The 24,180-nt window shown below is 34.4% G+C and overlaps 1 protein-coding gene across 2 annotated transcripts in view; it reads right to left on the bottom strand.

Annotated features, from left to right (window-relative positions):
- Positions 1-4,867: 4,867 nt before the first annotated feature.
- The window catches only part of bs (serum response factor blistered), a 326,459-nt gene continuing 307,146 nt past the window's right edge, over positions 4,868-24,180 (bottom strand). For both annotated transcript variants that reach the window (XM_074177213.1, XM_074177215.1), the window contains exon 4: positions 4,868-6,854. In XM_074177213.1, coding sequence (XP_074033314.1) covers positions 6,291-6,854 — 564 coding nt within the window. In that variant the 3' untranslated portion in view covers positions 4,868-6,290. The remainder of the gene's footprint in view (positions 6,855-24,180) is intronic.

Below are 24,180 nucleotides of genomic sequence, written 5' to 3'. Positions count from 1 at the left end.
TATTATCGCATTCGAAGATACAGTAGTACTGATAAAACAGAAAATTACTATCCGAGAGATAAAGAAACAATAGAAATTAAAAAACACAGGGATAACTTTAATAAAAAAAAGACGCAATGAACATCAAAAAGATCTAGCTACCTCTCCTTAGGGGACCACCTGCAGACCACGGCAAAAAAAACAGATAATAGCTTTCACATGGTTATCTCCGGCCGTGAAAGTTTACATCTTCAGGAATGATACTAATATAACACAATGAGTTATTCTAGGGATCAGTTGTGGAATTGAACGCGGTGGTAGTGCGCCCGACTCACGATTGGAAGGCCGTGGGTTCGATTCCCGCCTCGACCAGATATTTTTCTCGAGAGAATTTATCTGGTTGAAGCTGGGATGATTCTGCAACCGTGTTAGGAATCACACGTTGAAAGGTAAGACCTCATTAGTCCTTAGCTCGCACAAGTTTCTCAACTTCTGAAGGTTGTCGTTCGTATGGGGGCGACAGCTGATTAACGGAAAAGCAGATTTTTTTAAGAGATTCAACTTCTAAGGTTATGGTCCATCCGAAAGTGTATAAAATCATTAGAATAACCATCAATTATAGTCATCTCCTGATGGTGCTCAATTGGTTGGTAGGAAAGTTTTTTTAACAGATTGAAATTACGCCAGAGGTTTCAATTGTATCTATCATGGTTTATTGTGACGAAAATGTGATAGTTTAAAATGAAAAAAAATCAGTAACCCACGAGGAAAATATTAAATAGGTGAGTTTCGCAAAGATGAAAATTTCAGCTGAAAATAATGAAATTTTTATCAACCGCTATTTTGCTCTCTCTTCCTACTATTTCTAATATATAGTTACTTCCATTAACCACCTTTCTCACGTTTGCTCTGACCCGATAGAAAAATATTAGAATTTCAATTATGATTCTGCCATTTTGTTCGCTTTCGTGAAGCATTTTAACGAATATCCACATCAACTTTATCAGTACTCGTGTCTAGTCAGTTTTGGAAAATGAATTGCGTTCACTTTCACAGAGAGACAGTCCATAAATCTCAGTGATTCAACAATAGAAATACTAATGAAGTAAATATAGAATTTGTTACGTGACTATTTTCGTTGATCGAATCTAAAATTAGGCGTTTTGATAGTACACCATAGAAATAGTTCATGAGTACAGCGTATGTGTGGTCACGTTTATTTCGTGGGTGTCTTGAATTGACATAATTAATCTCCCATTCAAAATGACAATGTTCATTTTAAGACGAAGAAAAATATTTCAATTCAATAATCTCAGTCACCGGTGTTCATTTCATATTTCGAGTGTGTGTCAAGAATATGTACAATAATAGTAATGATATTGATATTGAACTCATTCATCATTCGTCTGCAGAAGTGGGAGTGTTATGTGGGATAATCATCACATGCCAAGTATGTGGTGATTGAAATTTTGACAGAACATACTGAGTTCGCTGGGTTCAAATGATAATTGATAGGGTTTTTCGTGAATTGAGGATTTTTTCACTTCCGAACGTTAAAAAGAGGAAATTGTGATGAAATAGTTACAAGTATGTTTATTTTTCAACATACCTCAGAATGATAGTCGAACAAATAAAAACCAATTTAATGAAACCAATTATAATGAAAAAAAATAGTTATTTTTCTTCCAAGGATATAAAGTAGATGTTTATGCCCTGAAGTCGTTGGTTTGTGACGGCGTGCGCTTCTATTAATACCCACATTGTATACACAATCACTACTACAAATTCTAGTCAGTTGTTCATGTATAATATCCCTGCAAAAACCAGGATACTGTGAGGGCTCCCGAATTTTTTTCGTCCAGTTCCTAATAATGTATAAGACAATATAAATTTAAGGAAATCAAATGAAAAATAGACGTGTTTTACACTCGTCTACCCTCTTCCATGAAATGTTAATGAGCAAATATCCATCATATTGGTAAAAAAAAAAAGAAATTTCGTAATGATGTACACACTTCAAAGATATAAAGGGTTACTTTCTCCTCCGCTCCATAGAACCACTTTATATCGACAATCCTTCAGTTATAACATAACTGTAAAATAATATTCCACAAAAATATTGAGGAAGTAATTCATCCTTATTCAAGTGCTGTTACAAAAAATACATCACCGCTGGTCAATCAGAAAGTCATTGATTTCATAGAATTCATACTTCTGTAAAATGTTCAGTACGAACAATAAACATATTTTTCTCTCTAGTTTAGTTTTCCCTTCTTCAAGGCTAGAACTTAGATCAATAATACCCTTTCGGGTTAGGCTTTGCCAAATAAAGATTGAACACCTGGATGGCAAGAAGATTTATGGACTTCTGGCAGAATCTTCCAGGATTTACTCACTCCAAGACGTTTATTTACCCTTCGAAGTCTGATACCTAACAGTTGTTGGACTACAGTAGGGATGAACTACGCTGTCTAACAGGCCTTCTTACAGGTCACTTCATTTGAATCATCATATGCAGAGACACGGAGTGTACTCTTACCATCCGACCTGAAAGACCACTCAAGGTCTAAGCCACAATAAACCCTTGCGGGTTACGATGAAGGGTCGATTAGACCCACCCACTTTGGACCTAACCTAACCCTTTCGGTACATGTTGTTTCTAGCCTTATTTGTAGTTTTATAGATACTAAAGATAATTGAAATTCTTTTATTTATTTGTATGTTATAAAAAACTAGAAATTATTATTATCATTTCCGTAAGTAGGTTTCACTGTGTGGATGATTAATTTGAGTTTTTATAAATAATTCTTGGGTCAAAAATTTTTTTTAGGCATTTCAATAAATTGATGGTTGTAGCCGTTACTACGTAGTAGGAGATCATGAAAAATGAGAATTGAAACTTCTCATGTTTTTATACCACTTTTCACACTTTTATACTCATTTTTCATTCATGCATTTTATTTTATCAAATCATTGTTACAAATATCTTTTTGTTTTGTTGAAATATATATATGCAGTATATTTTTTCTCTCTTTAATGTCTTACCTATTGTTGAACCTTGAGACTCACGAATTGTAATGGCTATCGAACAATTAGTATTTCCACTTTGGCAATAGTCAGTTGACTCTGTAGTTTTTCAACAGGTGATGATATCAAAGTCAGTATAGTTAATAAAAACGTTCACGTGCATCAATAATCATGTAATTCTCGACAGACGGAGTTATTAGTATAATGAAGAACATTTTAGTTGATGAAAATATTTATAATGTTTTTAATGATTTACTTACAGAATGATATAATATCAGATAACAATCTAGACATGAATGTGAAATAATATGTTGAATTCCAAATCTTGAGAAACAAAATTTGGTAGCTGTCAAAGTCAAAACGTCAGGATTCAAAATACATGAAAGTTTTGAAATTCCTGTCGAAATTGCAAAAAAAGGAAATCAACACAGCAGAAAATATAATGCACAAAATGATGGCAGAAAATATAACAAATTACTAAATTGGATAATAGGAAACTACGTGAAACATATTTTGAGAATCTAAGTCATTTTAAGTGAAACATTCGATGGTGCAGAAGACTTCAAAACTCAAAATTCTAGCTAAAATATTCCAATTTTCTGTCTCATGTAAATGTTTCAAAATTCATCCATAAGGCCCCGAATAAGATATTTCGATAGATGTCGATGACAAGAACTTATGAATATGATAGTTACCCAAGTGAAAGGACAATATTTAGATGCGGAAAATAAATATCGGAACATACGAATCCCAATGCATTCAGTACGGAGTACGTGATAGCAGGCGACCAGTTTGAAATTAAAGAGTTGTTCACGACGGAATCTGTTTACAAAAAAATCTGTTTTTTCCGTTAATCAGCTGTCGCCCCCATACGAACGACAACTCTCAGAAGTTGAGAAACTTGTGCGAGATAAGGACTAACGAGGTTTTACCCTTTAACGTATGATTCCTAAGACGGTTGCAGAATCATCCCAGCTTCTACCAGATAAATTCTCTCGAGAAAAATATATGGTCGAGGCAGGGATCGAACCTACGGCCTTCCGATCGTGAGTCGGGCTCACTACCACCGCGGCCAATTCCTCAATTATTTTATTAAATCACCATTCCCCTTCCTGCATTGATTAACTAGAGCAACTGATACTGATACGTTAGATAGCAGTTAGTCCATAACGATTGATAATAAAATATTTTCTTGCGAACTCTAAAATGTTCACGTTCACATAGGAAAAAAAGGTAGAATGTACAAAGTAGTAGTCTGGTGGCCCTCGATTCGAGTTACAATACATCTAATTATTGTTGCATTTGAAAATTGACCAATTCCGCGATAGATTACCATTTGTTGAATTATTGAAAAGTCCTAGAAATGTGGATGTTTTCAGAACTGCCGAAAGTGTCAAAATTACGATGAACTACGTGTAAACCCAATTGAAGAAGCCTGTCAAAATAGGAAAATAACAGTTTGTGCCGCTGTTGAAGCCAGTAAACCTTGTACGAGCCGAAAAATTGCAGATAAAATCAATAGAAGTGATAAAACTGTTCGGATTATTTTGAAAAGAAATTGTTACCATTGTTATGAAGTACAAAAAATCACATCAGGCGAATGGAATTTTGTGAAACCATAATGAAGAAACAAAAAGAAAATGATTCTTTTTTGAAAACCATATTATTCACACTGAGTCATTATTTTCCTCACGTCGGAAATACAATCCATTCATTGTTTGATATTGGTCTCGGGAAAATCAGTATCGAAATATTCATTTTCGTACTCACTACCCACAAAACACTCAACGTTTGGACGGGAATGTGAGGAGACTATATTATAGGTTCTTTGCTTTATCGATGGTAGTCTGAATGTTGTCAAATACCTATAGCTACTACAAAATCAAATTGTTTAAACAGATCATTTACTTCATATTTATTTTGGGGACATTTGGTTTCAACAGGATGGTTGTTCAAGTCACAATGCATGGCCAGTGATACAATGTCTCCTAAATACGTTTCCTGGTCGATTGACATCTGCACAAGGTACGATTAAGTGGCCTGCTAGATCACCAGATTCATCTTCGAATGATTTCTTGCTTTAGGAGTCTCTGAAAAAATATACTTATCGGCTTGAATTTCAGAAAGCTAAAAATGTTGATAAATTAAGGGGCTCACTTGACAAACTGAATATGAATAGTTTATTGTATATATAAAGCACAATTCGAACTGAAAATTGGGATGTTTAATAGTTTCTATTATGAATATAAGCTGAATTCATATAAGATCATTCACTCAGTTTTGACGTAGTCCGCAGAAGGAGTAAATAGATTTTTGAAACGTACATTCAAGTTATATATAAACATAAGAAAACTGACATATTGATAGGAAAAAGAAAGATTTCTTGTAATTATAACTTCATGATATCGACACAAAGAATGCAAAATTTTTGTTTTCCCATGTAGAGTCAACCTGTTTCTTTAGATTTGAAAGATATGATGTTTCTTCTTTAAATCCGCAAACACGATGTTTTCATTTTTTGAAGTATTTGCTCATTAACTGCAGTAAGACATGGTTCATTGAGATTATCGCCAAAATTTAAACAAAAAAAATACTTCATAGCTTTTTAATTTAATTTTCTTTGTTGAATATTCTCTATTGCTATATACAAGATCCAATGTAGATTAAGCTTTCTATTTCAATTGAAGAACATGGGAGTTGAATCTGAGATTAGTATCCATGAGAATACCACAGTTTCTGTTTTGGTCTACTACGGGCAGTAGACTACTATCTACTTTCAATAACCTTGAAATATGGGAACCTGAAGTTCATTTGCGCTATCAACTAGGTAAAGATTTTTAGACAATGTAATTTTTACTAAATTGACTTGTTCTCTAGTGATACTTGGTATTGCAGTTCCTTATGAAATCATATATGGTGAATTACGGTGACTTTCTTCCAATAGGATAAGTTTCATTGTATGCTAAATTCAAGTAATTGCTTTTATTTCAAACATTTTCGCAGAAAAAGTGACGAAATATTAAAACCTTCAGACAATACTTGGTGAACTATTGTGGTATCAGGTTTTCATTTTAAATCTTCTTTCTGCAACATCTCTTTCAAATCTTTTATCCTTTTTGAATATCAAATGATCATCAACTTCTTGATTTGACATAAAAGAACACGAATTTATATGAAGACCATAACACGCTTACGTAAAAAAGGCACAGCCCATTGAAATATTGTCCTTAGTTTTCACTGAGCAATTTTTCAAAATTCATACATCACTACAAACACAAAACCATTCACGTTTTTCTATTTTCGGATTTTTTTTGGTTTTGGGTTGTCTCGGAATTAATACTAGATAAACTTCCAATAGGTATTGCCACAATCTGTGGTTGAGTGATATTTGGCCCTTGAAGTAATCCCAAAATCATTCCTTCCGGAGTGGAGGCATATCCAATACCATTAGGCGTCTGCAACAAAAATGGTACCGCCTGAACTTGACTACTGCTGGTCCCAGGTAACGGTAGTGAAGATAGACCAGCGGGAAAGTTGGCAATTTCTCCGGTAGTAGGTAAAATCAGTGGTGTATTGTTCATCGAAATCGACACACCTTTACTTGGAGTTGATACTGTAGCACTTGTCGAAGGCATTACATTGATAGTAGGTTGAATGTTTTGCCCCTTTTCAATTGTACTTATTGCGTCTGCAATCTTTTCAGATGATCCACCTTCAGGAACTTTACCCTTTGGTGTTGCTTCGAACGAAAGAGAATGTGACGGAAGGCGCATTTTTTCGCTAGCAGTCATTTCCTCGTCACCAGGATCACCTTCATCGCTACTACTGCTACAACCAGTTTCAGCATCCTGCAACAAGAGAAAATAGTAAGAATATGGCGAATGGAGCAGATCAAATAAAGCATTGTTAGACTAGTAATAAAAACAAAATTGAGCAGAGTTATTCAATTATTGAGATACTTGGTTGTCATATCTAAAAAGGATTAAAGCCAATTGAAGCTAAAATGTACTTTTCATGTTATGTTATATTTTTGAATGAAGATTTCGCAGATGCACTCGATGAATTATATACAATGAATGAATATGTATTTCCATAATCATTTCACCCTGGAAATTTGAAATATTGAGATTATTTATTGAATGGAACATATGATTTTCGCACATATAGAGTTTTCACAGATGACAGCAATATATTTAGGTCAGAATAATTGTTCGCAACGAAACTTAATACGCCAATCAATGATTGTTTCTGTATTTAGGAGCTAAGAGATTATTAAAAACTTGTAGCAAAAGCTGAACCATTCGTTGAAAAAAAGGTATAGGTACAGGTATGACAGACTCTTCAAGTTCTACAATGCTGATGCGAGAAGTTTTCACTACTGTATCATTCAAATTATCCTCAAACTCAGCATACTCCGTTTTCTGATTTAATATTCAAACCAGAACTTTCAGAAGATTCATCTTCATTACATACCTCATCGTATATCCCATTAACCGCTTTGAACTCTTTATCGACAACCTATCGATTTTTTTAAAAGTCATCACTCGCGTTCATTTAAATAAAATGAAATTTATGAAAATTAATAATTCACGATGCAATTCCAACCAAGATTACTAAACTGGAAGAAAACATTTGTGTTGATAAGATAGAAAACCCAGAAACGAACAGGTTACTTTAATCATCTTCATTGTAGCCCAATCATAGACTCCAACTACCGTCACACTACATACAACAAGAATAAACATCGCATTGCGAATGAATGACGTCACAGATAACCAGACCAATAATATCAAGACCTTGTACTCCACGGAAGGCGTGTACATAGTTATAGACTGCAAAACTTTAAACGATTTTTTATCAATAATTTGTTTTCGTACAGTATGTACCATTTTTCTGGTGCAGGTGTTTTCAGTCATAGACCCAGAACAGGTATATCAACCTGCCTAGGAACCTATACGACTGTATTTCAAGCGGAAATTTACGCTATTGAATTGTGTGCGGGGAAATTGGAAGAATCCAACCTCATACACAAGTCAATAAAAATATTCTTGGACAGTCAAGCGATGTCTAACAGACCTTCTCATGGGCCACTGTCATTTGAATCATCATATTCTGATATTCGGACTGTCGGAAGACTGTATGTCGCCTCTGTTTGGAAAATGATTAAACAGTAGAGCACATACTTTGTGCCTGCCCCGCTGGGGACCAAATCAGGTTTTTAAAGTTCGGTAGAGCCGTACTCTTACCATCTGACCTGGAAGACCACTCACCATACAAACTCATCGGCTTCGTTAAGAAGCTGGGTTTATTTGGTATGAATAGGTGTGAGCCACAACAAACCCTTGCGGGTTGCGGTGGAGGGTGGAATGAACCCACTCACTTTGGATCTAACCTAACCCAACCTGAACTTTTTTGGACGAACACCATATATATTGATTATTCTATGGGGACAAAGCATGACTATCTCGTAAGAACATATTGACTAACGGTGAGCTTCACAACTGAATTTTATTGGTCATTACGAATTGGGAACTTTTGTACTCATTGATTTGAATTAATGATTATTTGATTGTCTCAGTGTAAGGAACTGAATTACTTTGTAAGGAGGTGAGTAGCATACGTTGAATTTATTTTTCCATTCCGGAAACTATATCTATATGTTTCTCCATACGTGCTTGATATGTTCTTCCAGTTTGACCTATATCATATATTGGACATGAATCACAAGACAATTTATACACTTTATCTATCTTATACAATGTATCTAACTTAACGCTATATTGGCACCTTTTTATTGATTTAAGGAAATATAAATCTTAAAACTAGTTTTGCCCAAATATGTTGACGTTCTGTAAATTTTTTATTGAAATCCGGTGAATTTCCTTCACATGTTGAACGCAAATTTTTTTGGATAGTGAATTATCTGGTAGACTGCTGTCATAATCATTGTCGATCGCAATCTGCTTCAATACATTTACTTCTTTACAACCGATAAAGGGACATTCATCAGTCTGTTGATCCTGCTGTTGAATGCTGCTGCTTTGTGTTGATATGGATGTAGGCAATGATGTGTGCAACAAAAATTGAAAAATGATGTTTATTATTAACTTTGTTATTGTCAGATCCAGAAAAATTGATTGATGAATCATTTTCTTCCACATCTATGGTAAATGTTATGAAAGCATTCAAGCATGTTTTCACAGGAACAAATAGACAATTTTATAGCTCCTTGAATTTCACGGCACCCTTCCATCACATTCACTATGGGGTTGGAAAAATGATACAGTCAAATTTCTGGATCTGAGAATATCATCAATTAATAATAAAGATGGCTTTTCGATTTTTCGTAAACCGTCTCGTACGGCATTCAAACCATAAAAAAAATTGGCCAATTCATCTCGGCTAAGTTCGAAAATTTCTAATGTCTAAAAAATGAAGGTGAACATATTTCGTTTGAAACCAATAATAACTCAAGCATGCGTATTGAAAATAACAAAGATAAGAATAAGGTGTAAGATTTATCATGAGTGTTTAAATTGTCGTGGGATTTATGGCCGATATCTTACAAACAGTTTTCAGAATAGAAAAACTCAATTTATGGTACTCACCTTCTCACGGAAGTAAATGAGTTCAATAATGGAATCATAATTCTTCGTTTCCAGAAGAAAACTTTGAAACTTGACCTTCTGTAATGCATGTAAATCAATAAATACAAAGATTCCTAAAATCTATTGAAGAATAAAATTGAGTTGAACAGCTTCCTGTTCTCATAAGATAATCATGCTTTGTTTGAATAATCGATATGTAATATTTTTCGATAAATTGACTTATTTTTCTCTACAGTACAAACCCATAATTCTGAATTCTCAGAAATATATTTGCATTAAAACGAAAAAAAAATATTATAATTTTTCCTCATCTGTTCAGTATAATTTCCGTCCGCCACAGCAAGAGACAGATTGAGGCAATGACGTCAGTCATTTCTGAGAATTTAGTGTCTACTATTTTGGAATTATTGTATAGTGAATAAGTATTTTCACCTGTATTAACCTGCTTCAACTATTTAACGAAATTATTGTATCCGCTCTTTTCAGGTAGTTGAACATTAATTTTTCTGATCGGAACGTAGATACTAGTAATGTTTTCAGAATACAAAAGTTTCCGCCCAAAAGTAGTTGGTCTGGGAAAGGCACCACTCACTATTCCCACACTAGAATCCATAATGCCAAAATTTACTTTTCGATAGCGTCTAGTCAGGCAAATTTTGAAACAGCTCAATATCAACAAGGCGTCTGGCCCTGATGAAGTGCCCATCATCGTACTAAAGAAGTGCACAAATGAACTCGCACCAGTATTTTGTAGACTTTTCAACCTGTCTTACAAGATTGCTCGCGTTCAGCCTATTCTCAAAAACGGCAAGAAAAAATCTTCCAAGTAACTATATAGTCCGGTCAAATTAGACTGAAAAATAAGAGTCAACGTACATAAATTTACAACAAGCTGCAAATGCGTGTAATTTTTCAAAACATAGTTAAAAATAAGATTTTGAAATTCCGAATGATTGCGATGCCGGAAAAAAATTTATTCGACATCAAAGGTCAAAAATCTCGAAAAAAATTGGATTTTCGCGATTTTCAGGAAAACGGTTTTATCATGAAAGTTTTATCATAAAATAACCTCAGATAAAAATTGTCTACGACGAGTCAAAAAGTTGTAATCATGATTATATGCATAAGTATGCCACGTATATACATCTCTGAAGTTGTAATTTAAATAAAAATATTTTTCTATTGCTATACATGAGTATAAATATAAAAATATCGGGTAGAATGAAATCCGGTCCCTTAATTTGTTCGCTAGTGTAACCTTGAGCCAACATCTGTCTCCCTGTTCCCTGTTCAATTGTTCAGAATATCTGAAAAGTCAGAAATCTGTGACAATACATGAAGATTGTCATAGAAATTATACTCGGAAGTGTTCTATTACTGCAGCTAAAAGACAACGCCTGCAACAAGAAGCCAGTACATCAACTGTAGATCCTCCTCGTACAAGATCACGTGTAAGTGATTCAGCTTTTTGTTTTACAAATCTATGCTTATTTTGCGGCAAGGAATTGAATGAGGAGCATGAGAGAAGAAAATCCTTGGGTTCTTGCCGTCGAATTAGTAAAGTAAGTACTCTTAATTGCAAAGATTCAATTTTGGAAGTGGCTCGGACTCGTTCCGACGCTATAGCAGAAGCTGTTATTGCTCGAGTAGAATAGGAATATGATTTGGTTGCTGCTGAAGCTAAGTATCATCATGATTGCTATGTTTCTATCTTGAAACCTTCCACTGGGGTAAAGTTGGCCGTCAAAAAGACGAAGCTATGGATCTGGCAATGGAGGAAATATTTACCTACATTGAAAATAGTGATGACTGTCAGTTCACTTTGAATGAATCAAGTAATGTTTGCAAATCTACATCCTTAGATAACAGGACGTTAAAGATACGGCTAAAACTAAGTACGAGGATAAACTTATTATAACTGGAAAAATCGGAAGCATCAACATTTATATTCTTAAAAGATATTCATCATGATATTTTGAATCAAGCTTGGTACGAAAAAAAAATGAATAAAAAAGTAGAACGATTCAGAATTCTAGAATCAGCAGCAGCTATCATTCGCGAAGATATTCAAGCCGCAGTGTTTGATACTTTTAACTACCCTCCACCAGGTCGCATGTTTGAAGATTTAAACAATGAAATTCTTGAATCCTTCACATATTTTACGAAACGAGTGATTTTGAAGAATAAACGATTTAATTTGGATCACTTAAAATTAGTATGCACAAATATTTGCCATAGTATTATGACTGCGGTTCGACCAAGGTCTTTTAAGTCTAAATGAATAAATGATGAATAAATTTTTACATTTTTTTAATTTCAATCGTTTTTATAATTTCCAACACTTCCTTATATATTTTATTATGCAGGTTTTCAATTTGACAGAATCACAACAGACATGTGGAATAGGCCTACTGGTGAAACCACGTTAAAAAAAACGCGCTAAGTACACTACCTCATAGGTGGCGTGGAAACGTGTGCATATAATGACGATTACAACTTTTACAACTTTTTGACTCGTCGTATCTCAGAAACGGTGGCTCTAAAAAAAAAAGAATTGATACATTTTAGTAAATTTTATGATATACAATTTTTATTGGAGGTTATTTTATGATAAAACTCACCGTTTTCCTGAAAATCGCGAAAAACAAATTTTTTTCGAGATTTTTGACCTTTGACCTCGAATAAATTTTTTTTCAGGCATCGCAATCATTTGGAATTTTGAAATTTTATTTTTAACTATGTTTTGAACAATAACACGCGTTTGCAGCTTGTTGTAAATTTATGTACCTTCCAATGTCTAGTTTGACCGGATTAATAGACCAGTAGCTTTGCTATCAATAATCATGGAGAAAGTCGTAAACCATCATATCCTCAAATATTTGGGGAGCCTTCAACATCTTAAGCAATCATCAACATGGCTTTCGGAAACAAAGATCAACAGGCCACCTCCTATCGCAATAACTTATATGTGGATTAACGCAATCGAGAAACATGAAGAATCAAGAGCTGTTGGGCTTGATATTTCTCAGGCCTTTGGCCGTGTGTGGCATGAGGGTTTGCTGGCCAAACTTCGATGCTATGTCTTGTCGGATCATTCTTTCAGCTTCCTGAAAGAATGTTCCCTGCAAGTGGCCGTCGATGGTCACTTGCATCGAATACTTTCACCATCAACGCTGGTGTTTCCCAGGGATCCATATTGTCTGTAACCCTCTTTTTACTGTCTATCAACGACTTATTGGAAAAAACAAGAATCCAATATTTTGCTTTGCTGGCGATAGCACACTTGTCTCGTCATTCCATTTGGATTCCAGAACATCGGCTAAGGAAGCACATCTTCACAGACAGCAGGAGAGAGCATATCTTAATGAGTGAGGATCTAGAAGAGATTTCGAATTGGGGTGAAAGTAACCAGGTTCAATTCAATGCCACAAAAACTCAGGAATCGGTTTTCTTCAAAAAGATAAATGTTTCCGAACCGGATGAAATAATGTTTGTTGGGAGTTAAAATGAAAACCAATATATCTTGGCCCAGTCATATCCCTGAAATTGCAAAGGCTGCAAAAGCTTAGAACACTGTTTCGAACTAGAAAACTGTACACACCTCAGCAACTTTTGATGCTTTATAAAGCTCAGATCATTCCTTCTTTGGAATATTGTTCTCATGTATGGAGATATGCCCCCAAACATGCCCTGAAGTTGCTGAATTCCATCCAGATAAGAGCCATCCGCCTGATTGGAGACGCGAACATCACTTGCAACCTTGATAGTCTGGAACATCGAAGAAAGGTTGGATATTTGTCTCTCTTGTATAGATACTTTCACGGGAAGTGTTCAAGTGACTTGGCACATTTGATTCCACCAACAGTGGTACTTATGAGAAATACGCGACGGACTGTAGCTGCTCATCGTTTAGAGTTTCAACTCAGTAGACCTCGAACTTCACTGTTTGAGAACTCCTTCCTCATGAGAACTGTGTTTATGTCGAATAAAATTCCTGAAAACGTTTTTCCAAATGGATTTGATCTCTACTTCAATACTTTCGCACAGGCACCGCTCTTAAGGATTTTCCTGTAGTGCGTGTGTGTTGTCCTTAAAAAAAATGGTGTTTGAGATATTGGAAGCATTCGTAGATGTGCGGAACAGGAAATTTCATTTTATTCCAAAAAAACATTTCTCTTTGGTTTCTAATGAACTATTACAATTGGAGGAATTTCAACGGAAAGATTGTAGGGAAGAAAAAATGTGGTTTATCATTACGTAAGTATGTTTCAATTCCATTACGAAGTTATTACCGTGTAATTCATTGCTCATATCCTTGAAAATAGTTGTACTTGTTGAATTTTTCTTTCAGTTTGTATCTGAAAGGAATGTCTTTGCATGTTCTAAACCTTTTTATAATGAGTTTTTATTGAAGTTGATTACTTTATTTCTATCTTTGGAAGTTTTCCATATTTTTTGGTATGATGATGGAAAAGTTGAGACCCAAAGAGTTTTTTCACAAAAAGTAATTTGCTCATAAATACCGAATGTCCAGCACCAAGTCTCTTACTTACAAAATTGGTCAGCAAAAAACATGTAAATAGTTTGGAAATGTATCCAGTAACAAGGGAAAACCTTTATGACGGTACCATACGAGAAGAGAACTGCTAAATTTCTTCAATGAAGCATTTATAGAACACCTGAACAAAAAGGGGGTTATAACGGGGACTTCAGCAATAGAAGGACATAGACAGCTCGTTATGTTTTAGAGACAACCCAAATTATATCCAGGAGAATATCACAAACATAAAAATTACAGAAGAAGAGGACAGAAAGACAGAAGGTCAGAAACAGAGAGTTACAGAAGGAGAGATATGAATATATTATGGATTTTCATCAAGTATCGACCAGATACATCACATAACTTCCTTAAGGCCCACCGAATTCCCTTGAAAATATAGTAGGTTGGCAGGTACCTACTACTGTCGTTATGACCTCCCTCAATTCATATTTTTGTTCCATTCTAAACCCAGGAGTACCAAACGTTCAAATGTCCATAACTCTGGCGCATAAATCAGGCTGAATTAATTTGGCCGATGGCATGATTAATGTTGGCTTTGGGAACCGCTGTGGTTCCCAAAGCCAAGAAAACTCCACAAGAAAAATTTAACGTGGTCAAGTCGCACGATCTTGGTGGCCAGTTCACATCACCTCCAGTGAGATGACCATGCCCAAAAATGGCTCGTGCAGAATATCCAATGTGACATGAACTGTATGGAACGTAGCGCCATCCTGTTGAAGCCATATATCGTTGGTGTCCAGATCATCCAATTCAAGCCATAAGAAATTGTTGGTCGCCGTTGAAAATGATGCTCTGGCCAACATCGTTCTTGAAAACATATGACCTATGACGCTGCCAGCCCAAAATTTGGGGATGCATCGGAAGCTCTTGGGTCTTATGTGGATTGGTATCGTCCCAAATTCGTCAATTTCGTTTGTTCACGTACCCATTCATTCAAATATGGGCCTCATCGCTGGAGATGAAAATTAGGGTCAGTTGCGAACTGCTCCAGAGCCCATTCAGCGAAAACACGTCGTTGTCTATGGTCGTTTACTTTCAGTTCCCGGGTCAGTTGAATTTTGTTGAATTTTTCAACAGATCTTGCGTTTCGTTGACGTATGGGTATGGGTCGATCGTTTGCTGAACCAGTGGAATTTGCTGAACCACATTGCGAATAGTCCTCTCGGCAGGATTATTATAGCTGCCGTAAAATGGGTGGAGCGCGCTGTACGTTGCTTGAACAGGACATCCATTTTGATAAAAAAATTTTGCACGCCAGATGTAGACGAGATGGCCTTTATCAATTCTCAAAGTTCGGAAGTACTCTATTAGGTTGTCTGGTATTCCAAAGACTCCGGTAGCGACACATAACGAGGCCTATGTACCATTCGTTCATTGGCTGTATTAAACCCCCTTCTTACTTGACTACCACAGAAGAACTTATCATGCACTCTTTGGAACCTTTGGTGTAGTAAAGAATATTACTAGAGTTTTTTCCAATACCAAACCGTTATTTCAACACCTCAACACGTGTTTCGATCACCAAGTGATTATTTTCATAAACTACACCCCATGAAATTACTTTGGATCTTCATCAAGTAACGGCCGAATCAATCAGAAAACTAAGTGATTATCTCCGTGTTAGGAATCACACGTTGAAAGGTAAGACCTCGTTAGTCCTTAGCTCTCACAAGTTTCTCAACTTCGGAGAGTCGTCGTTCGTATGGGAGCGACAGCTGATTAACGGAAAAATATTTTTTTAAACAAATCTCCAAAGAGGAATATCAAACTGATCTTTCTCTTGAAGATGATCACTTGGTGATCGAAACACATGTCAAGGTGTTAAAATAATATTTTGGTGTTGGGAAAAAACTCCAGTAATATTCACCATAGAACCGAGTTCAACCGAGTGATTATACTTTCATGAATTTATTAATATACATGTATTACTATTTGTTATGAAGGTTCAGGTCAAAGTGCAGTGTCATGTCATGTACAGACATGTTTTCGCAAAGCAATCTGATCATGAGTGAATAAGAATTCAGGCACTAGAATCTTCTTTGAAAACTCTCCACCAATGCCAACTGCTTGGCTCAATACAATATTTGTTAGGTATCCTCGCATATCTTAGACCAGTGCGAATGTAGTTTGATGTTAATTCTCCTCAGAAGGGCTTCAGCAATAGACATCACTATTCTGATTGATCAATACATTTTTTTAATACGTAGTTTATCATAGTTGATCAATAATATTTTCCTCAATGTAATAATGATAATTTTGCTATTGCTTCTTCCGAAACCATTAACCTCGAATATTATAGAAATTAAAAGTATAAATTGAAATTTCAACGATATTTTGAATCATCACAAGTATTTTTTTAACTTTTCAGTTTAGCCACATTGTTTGCTGAGCAACATAAATTTCGCAAGCGTTTATTTTTTCGTTTTTCGCAGTATGAGGCAAATGAAACAATTTTTTACTCCTAGACAATTGCTCATTCTTTGACTAATATCAAATGCAAACAATTTTCATAATTTTCAATTATAATCTTTATGTTTCGCCAATTTTATTTCATGTGCAATATCGAATATTCCAAAAATATAATAACATTTTAAAAATCGAACACATGGTATTAGTTAGAAAGCAAAATTTAGATTAGAGCCTGAAAAAATCAATTACACACCATGCTTTATTTTGAGAACAGTACGTACCTTTTGTTTGAACCTATCAAATATTTGGAAATTTTGTTGAGAATTATTTTGAAATGCAAACAATTCAACAAATTATTTGTATACAAACGTGTACAAATAACAAAGTATTTTTATCGTCTACATGCAAGGAAAAGGACTGTGTTACTTAGTATCATGTGTAATTATTCCTGAATCAGTTATTCATTTTATGAAAATTATATGTTCAATTCGTATTGAATTATAGAAATGATTGGATCTCAAAATATTTTTGGCATGTTTTCCGTCATTTTTTAAAATGCTTAAAAAAATCTCATTCTTCACATTGGTTAACAACTGAGGTTGGTCTAATTACTTATTCTGTGTTCTAATCAATTCAGAACAAACACTTCCCAACCACCAGAAATACATTACTCTTCTTGACGCGCGTTTCATCATGACAGCTTTGATTTATAACGACTACGAATCCAGTGGTGTAGTCAAATTTGAAAACAAAAATTGCCTAATAAACATTTGCCGTTTTTGACAAACAAAAAAAATCATAGAGTGCCTTAGAAATGAAACTAAAATTGTGAAAGTTAGTGTCAAGATACAGTTTTTCATGCTTAATATTTCAATAAAAAAAAATTGAGATTGATTGAAAAATGCACATTCTACAGGAGTGGTTCCATTTTAAATGGGTCACACTGTATATATATATATATATATATATATATATATATATATATATATATATATATAAATAAGAAGGTTATCGAGTGTCTTGATATAGATAAAGGAGTTTTTTAATCGGACATAGCACTCAAGGAAGTGGCTATGTCCGATTAAAAAACTCCTTTATCTATATATATATACAAATATAAAAGTTAACTTCTGTTTATATATATATATATATATATATATATATATATATATATATATATATATATATATATATATATATATATATATATATTATATATATATATATTATATATCCTTTTTATATTACAGCCCTCGATAAAGCTAATTAACATTAGCGAAAGCTCGGGCAGCTAAAAAGAGTAAATATTTATTCTAATCAGACCGAGTCCCCGAAAAACTACTATTCTATATATATATATATATATATATATATATATATATATATATATATATATATAACTAATAACATGTTAATATCATATAGGTACAATTGTAAGTGCCTAGCCTACCTGCCTATCTGATACCCAGAAACGTTTCAAATCTTTTTATCTATGATTCAAAGAAACACAGTTGTGAACGTGGTACTCCATCCGAGCAAGAGTACAGATAAAAGATACATTGAAATATGATTAATAGAAACAGTTTATCAAACGTTACATTCAATAATTCACATTTCTATACCAATACAGTGTCATAAACAACGTCTGATATCGGAAATAAATTTCACTTCAACAACATTGTTTGCGGTTTCTTCGGTTTTTATTGTAAAAAGGCTATTCGTTACCTTCGATGTTGAATCTGCGATATGTTTCCAGTTAATCGATTCGTTTCTTAATGAATTTGGAAAACTGTTTCATGCTTGGATCTAATAATGAATTTTGCAAAAGTGTGGGTATTTTGCCAAGAACTTGATGAAAATTCATGACAACAGTGGAAATCTGTTATGAACAGAGGTACTATTGAATTCCAGTGGGGGCAGTGGGTGGGTATTTGTAATTATTCGCATTGAAACAACCATGCAGTAATGATTCAGAAGTGACCATTACAGGGCAGGTGACCATTACAGGACAGGAATAGAAATAAAGTGCCTTCAACAACTTAGTCTACCGCAGCCGCATGGGTAAAGAGGTTCCTGACACATGTGCAGGGCCTGCAGCGAGACAGGCAGGGTCCAATACACCTGCTGTCAACATTTCCAGCATATGCGATCTCGGTCTATATCCATCGACATAACGTCGGAATTATTGAAACTATTCGTTCCCCACCCTCAGGCTCATACAAGCTAATAAGCCTGATGTAGCCCTTCTCGACTATCAGAGCAAGACAATATTTGTTGTGTAGTTTTCAGCTCCAGGCAAGACGAATATCGTCCAAAAAGAGGAGGGAAAACGGATGAAGTATCGAGATTTTCTCTTTGAACTACACATAATCTGTCCAGACCACTCTGTCAAGATGGTTGTTCTGATTATTGGAGTTCATGATGCCCTCTTTACTAGGGAATCTGCAAATCATGCCGGCTTGCCACACTAAGACAGGAATCTTAGCCAGACAAATACAGAAGGCTGTCATTCTTGGCTCACTGCGCTTGCTCGAGACTCATAATTCTCGGACGAAAGGATCACTTACATCCATGGTGTGGGGAGTGGTCGTTAGTTGATAATGCTGGAGCGCCCTTCTGAATGGATTTTTGCTTCGGGGGATAGGGCCTGACCAGGAAAAATTCAGGTTGAAAAAATTTCAATATTCTCGAATTTCAAAATCTTGCCGCACTAAGACAAAAATCTTAACGCAAGCAAGACATAAGCGAAATCACCTATTGGTGTGATACCCAAGTTAACTTGCCGAATAGGTGTCACACTTGTGTTCGACTTATGTCTCGCTTACGTTAACACAATTATTTTATATGAATACTCTTTTCAGTTTTTCACATTTTGTCTTCAATCGAGGACCGTCCGCTCAGTACTGATGATGCCTAACAGACTGAAACAGCTGTCTACCCGTGACTCTTAAATTGGGAATGATCAGAATAGTATTTATCTTTCGGGAAAGAAAGTTTTTGGCTTTCTACTACTCCATCTTGATACAAAGAAAGGAAAGAAGTAATCAATTTGAAAAGGAGTAACTCTATACATGGATATGTAGATCATGCAAAGAAGTAACTTTCAGACACAAACTGAAAGAAAGTTCTCCTGAAACAGCTACTTTCATATAAACATTGAATTACACGAAAGAAAAAAAATTCGTTCGAAACAAATACTTCTATATGAACACTGAATTATACAGAAGATACTTTTCTCTACTCAGTTTGTATTTCAAACATTCGTTGTGGAATGAAAATAAGATATCATTTACATGAGTTCTACACATGAGTTCTAATAATTGTGATGAAAATATTGAATTTTATAGCAATAATTATTTAATCAGGCAAGATAACTTCTCATTTCGATTCGCTACTGAAGAAGCTATTCATGAAATCCTGAATGATATTAAAAGTCAAGCTTCAGGGGTTGATAATATTTCAATCAGAATGTTAAAACTTTGTAGCCCGTTTATAGCTAAATATATTACGCATATCATCAATTGTTGTTTTGAACGTTCATATTTTCCAGACTTGTGGAAAATGGCCATTGGGAAACCCATTTCCAAGAATAATGATCCAGCTAGTTATTCTGATCTCAGAATTATCAGTATACTTCCAACCATGAGTAAAATTTTTGAAAGAGTTATTTATTTACAAATTAATGAATATTTCAATAACAATAATCTATTATCACCATCACAATGTGGTTTTAGGCAGGGTTTTAGCACGGCTACAGCTCTTGCTACTGTTACACAAGACATTGTTGAGGGATTTGATAAGGGAATGATTAGCACTCTGGTACTACTAGATTTTTCGAAAGCATTCGATACCATCAATCATGAGCTGATTTGCATGAAACTCAAATATTATGGTTTTGATAGTGCTGTCTCATTTCTCATCTGGTCTTATTTACTTGGTCGATCTCAAAAAGTTGTTGTTGATGGTCATCACTCCTTACCTCTTGATATTCTATCAGGAGTACCACAGGGTTGCATTTTGGGACCTTTATTGTTCATCATTTATACTACTGACATTATCTCGTCCATCAAGAAATGTAAAATACAGGCGTATGCTGATGACATACAATTATACATGCACTTTAAAATCGATGAGTGTGCTGAGGCACAAAATCTCTTCAACACTGATCTTGATTTGATCAATGGGCTATCAAGTGAACATGATTTGAAAATGAATCCTAATAAAACAATGATGATGCACTTTGGATCGCAGAAGAATCGTAAATTTGCAGAAAACAATTTCCGTTTAGAACTAGGTTATACTATCTTGACTCCTGTCAATACAGCTAAAAACTTAGGGGTCATGCTTGACACTGATCTTAGATTTACTAGTCATGTTAAAAATTTAATGAAAAAAGCTTATATGTCATTGAAACTGTTATACTGTAATCGTTTTATTTTGAGCCAACCTCTAAAAAGAATGATCTGTGATAGTTTGTTGCTAAGCCATTTCAACTACTGTGACTTCATATATGGGCCATACTTATATGATTCAGATAAAAAAGAATACAAAAAGTGCAAAATTCTTGTTGCCGCCTAATTTATGGACTTCGTAAGTATGATTCAATTTCTGAAGCCTTTAAAAACTCCCGCTGGCTCGATATGAAAAACCGTATGATTCATCATTTGGGTTGTTTTGTCCATAAATTGATCACCCTTCCCCATTCTCCTCTTTCAATACAAAAACTAATTCTGCGTGAAAATATTCACTCAAGAAACATCAGACATAAAAACAAATTAACTATGCCACAACATCGCACTGCACAATTTCAGAGATCATTTCTTGTTGGTGCTGTAAAACTCTATAATTCATTGCCTGAGCAATTGAAGAGATTCAATATCAGGAAATTCAAATACAAATATAATAATTATATCTATGATAGTCAGTGATGTCAACTTTTACTTTTTAGACAACAGATCAATTCAATTAAATTATTTATCAACTATCTTTAGAAGGTAATCACAAATTATTATTTTATTTACGGTTCTCATTTCGTGGTACCATCACTGTTAATTGCTTTTATTTTTGTATGTTTGCGTGCATTACGGAGTGGTGCTTGTCGGTTGAGTTAGAGTAGCTTTGAGCTAGACTTCGCCAAGGAGTTACAGAATCTCCCGTAAACTATTTTCATTTTCAAATATATCTTTGTATTGTTTTTTTATTATCAATGAAGCCGATTCATTATTATTATTATTATTACTTTAAATGAATGGTAACAAATTGCACTTACATGGAACACTGTCATCCTCACTGGTATACATCGATGTTTCGCCTTAAGACACTTGCCCCAAGGCTCTTCAGTACCAAATTGGGTAACATTATAGAAAATACACACAATTCATTCATGAATTACGATTTTTTAATGTCACGGAATAAGCTTGATCTGCTTATGTCATCGATGACATCGTAATGACATTCATTCACCTATTTGATTTAATCCCAGCCGAGAGAAATCTTATTTGAATTGAAGGGGTTACATTTTTAGGAGTGATTAATTTTTGGGAAATAAAGTTTTTGGCTTTCTACTACTTCATCTTGATAGAAAAAAAGAATGAGGGAATCTTCCAAAGAAAGAAAGGAAGTAATCAATTTGAAAATAAGTAACTCTATACATGGATGTGTAGATCATGCAAAGAAGTAACTTTCAGACACAAACTGAAAAAAAGTCCTCCTGAAACAGCTACTTTCATATAAACATTGAATTACACGAAAGAAAAAAATTCGTTCGAAACAAATTCAGTTTGTTTGATTACTTTCTTCCTTTCTTTGAAAGATTCCCTCATTCTTTTATTCTAACAAGATGGAGTAGTAGAAAGCCAAAAACTTTCCCAAAAATCAATCATTCCTAAAAATATAACCCCTTCAATTCAGTATTTATCTTCTGATTTTCATGGAATTATTTTCCAGCAGCTTGACTGCATTAACCTTTCTTGATATCATTTCTAGAAATATGTGGATTCGTTTTCCGACGGCATTCCAGGAGAGCATCACAAATTTTAGCTTACGTAGTTCTCAGTTTGAAAGATTGGTCAAACCACCAACTGCGTTTACACAGTTATTTCTATCAAGTATTCTTCTTGGTTCATCACAGTTTGTCTTCAATCGAGGACTGCCTGCCTTGGACTGATGGTGCCCAACAGACAGCTGTTCAAGAGTTTCTAATGGGAAGCTTCTTCAAGGCCTATTATTTATTAAGTTGTAGTTTTTTTTCCTTTGTATAATTACAAAATTATACTTACACTGGAAATGAGTATGAAACAATGAATTGAACATGTAAAATTGATAAGTAGTGAAAAATGTATAGGAATTTTTCTGTTAGACAAATGTCATACCTTCTCTCTAAAGAGAGACGTATTGATTGAAATGATTATCATCATTATTATGTTTTTGGTTTAGTTCCAGTAAGTTATCATATATAATATTTCTTTCGGAAAAAAGGAAGAAAATCATTATTTTCAAAAGTAATTCTTTACAAAGATGTGTAGATCATGCAAAGAAGTAACTTTCAGATACAAACTGGAAGAAAAAGCCCCCTCGAAACAACTACTTTCATATTAACATTGAATTACACGAAAGAAAAAGTACTTTCGAAATAACAACTTTTATATGAACATTGAATTATTCAAAGACACTTTTCTTTATATAGTTTGTATTCCAAACATTTGTTATAGAATCGAATCAGATATCATTCACAGGTTTGCTACACAATATATAGTATGTGGAAGAGATATGATTTCACTCGAATGGAACACTGTCATTCTCAATGACGGACATCGAAGTTTCTGAATGAGGCACCTACCTTATTGCCTCTTCAGCACCGATATGGATAACATTACCAGATGATGCGCTCAATTTTTTTAATAATTATAAATTTATTGTTTGAACAACAAATAAATGAAAGTAATATACGAAATTATTTACTTGTGTCTGCATTTGTATGTTTTTTCACAAAATGTATCCAAACGAATCAATGACACCCATTGAGGACTCATAGAGTTGCGCATGAGTTTCTCAGATATTTAATTACAGTATTACAGTATAGACAGTATAACAATGTAAAGTATAATACTCATTATTCAGGCTCTATAATTGCAGTTTATATAAATATCCGCTCCCTGACGCGGATCCAGTATTCGCGTTTCTTGAAACAAATCATTTGTGTTAGGAAAGTTATTCCTTCTCAATAAGAGAGAAAATGGTAATTTAGTAATCGGAACGAAAACATGTAATCAGTGAGGTTTTAGGATGGTTAATGTTAGTTCATATTCTCATTTTCCCATTATTTAAAGAAAAAAACAAGGATATTTTGTGGCGAAAAATGTTATGAAGTTCAAAATTCTTTAGAAGTACTACTTTCAAAATCACATTTTCAATTAAAAAACAAAACAATCAATTTCAAATGATTTAACTGTTGACAATTTTATATTTTCGTGCCTTCTATGAAATTTCCCTTCAATCGAAAACATTTTTCTATGCGCCTTCTATTATTTCCTCCAACTCTTCTCAGTTCTCTAGGTGTGATTTCTCTAGGTGTGATTTCTCTACACGCTTGTATAA

The sequence above is a fragment of the Leptinotarsa decemlineata genome, unplaced genomic scaffold, assembly GCF_025532065.1.
Source record: "Leptinotarsa decemlineata unplaced genomic scaffold, Ldec_3_MD MMD2_tig00002159_RagTag_RagTag, whole genome shotgun sequence".
Classification (NCBI taxonomy): domain Eukaryota; kingdom Metazoa; phylum Arthropoda; class Insecta; order Coleoptera; family Chrysomelidae; genus Leptinotarsa; species Leptinotarsa decemlineata.
Note: the sequence above shows the minus strand (reverse complement) of the source record. Positions and strands in the feature narration are given on the sequence as shown.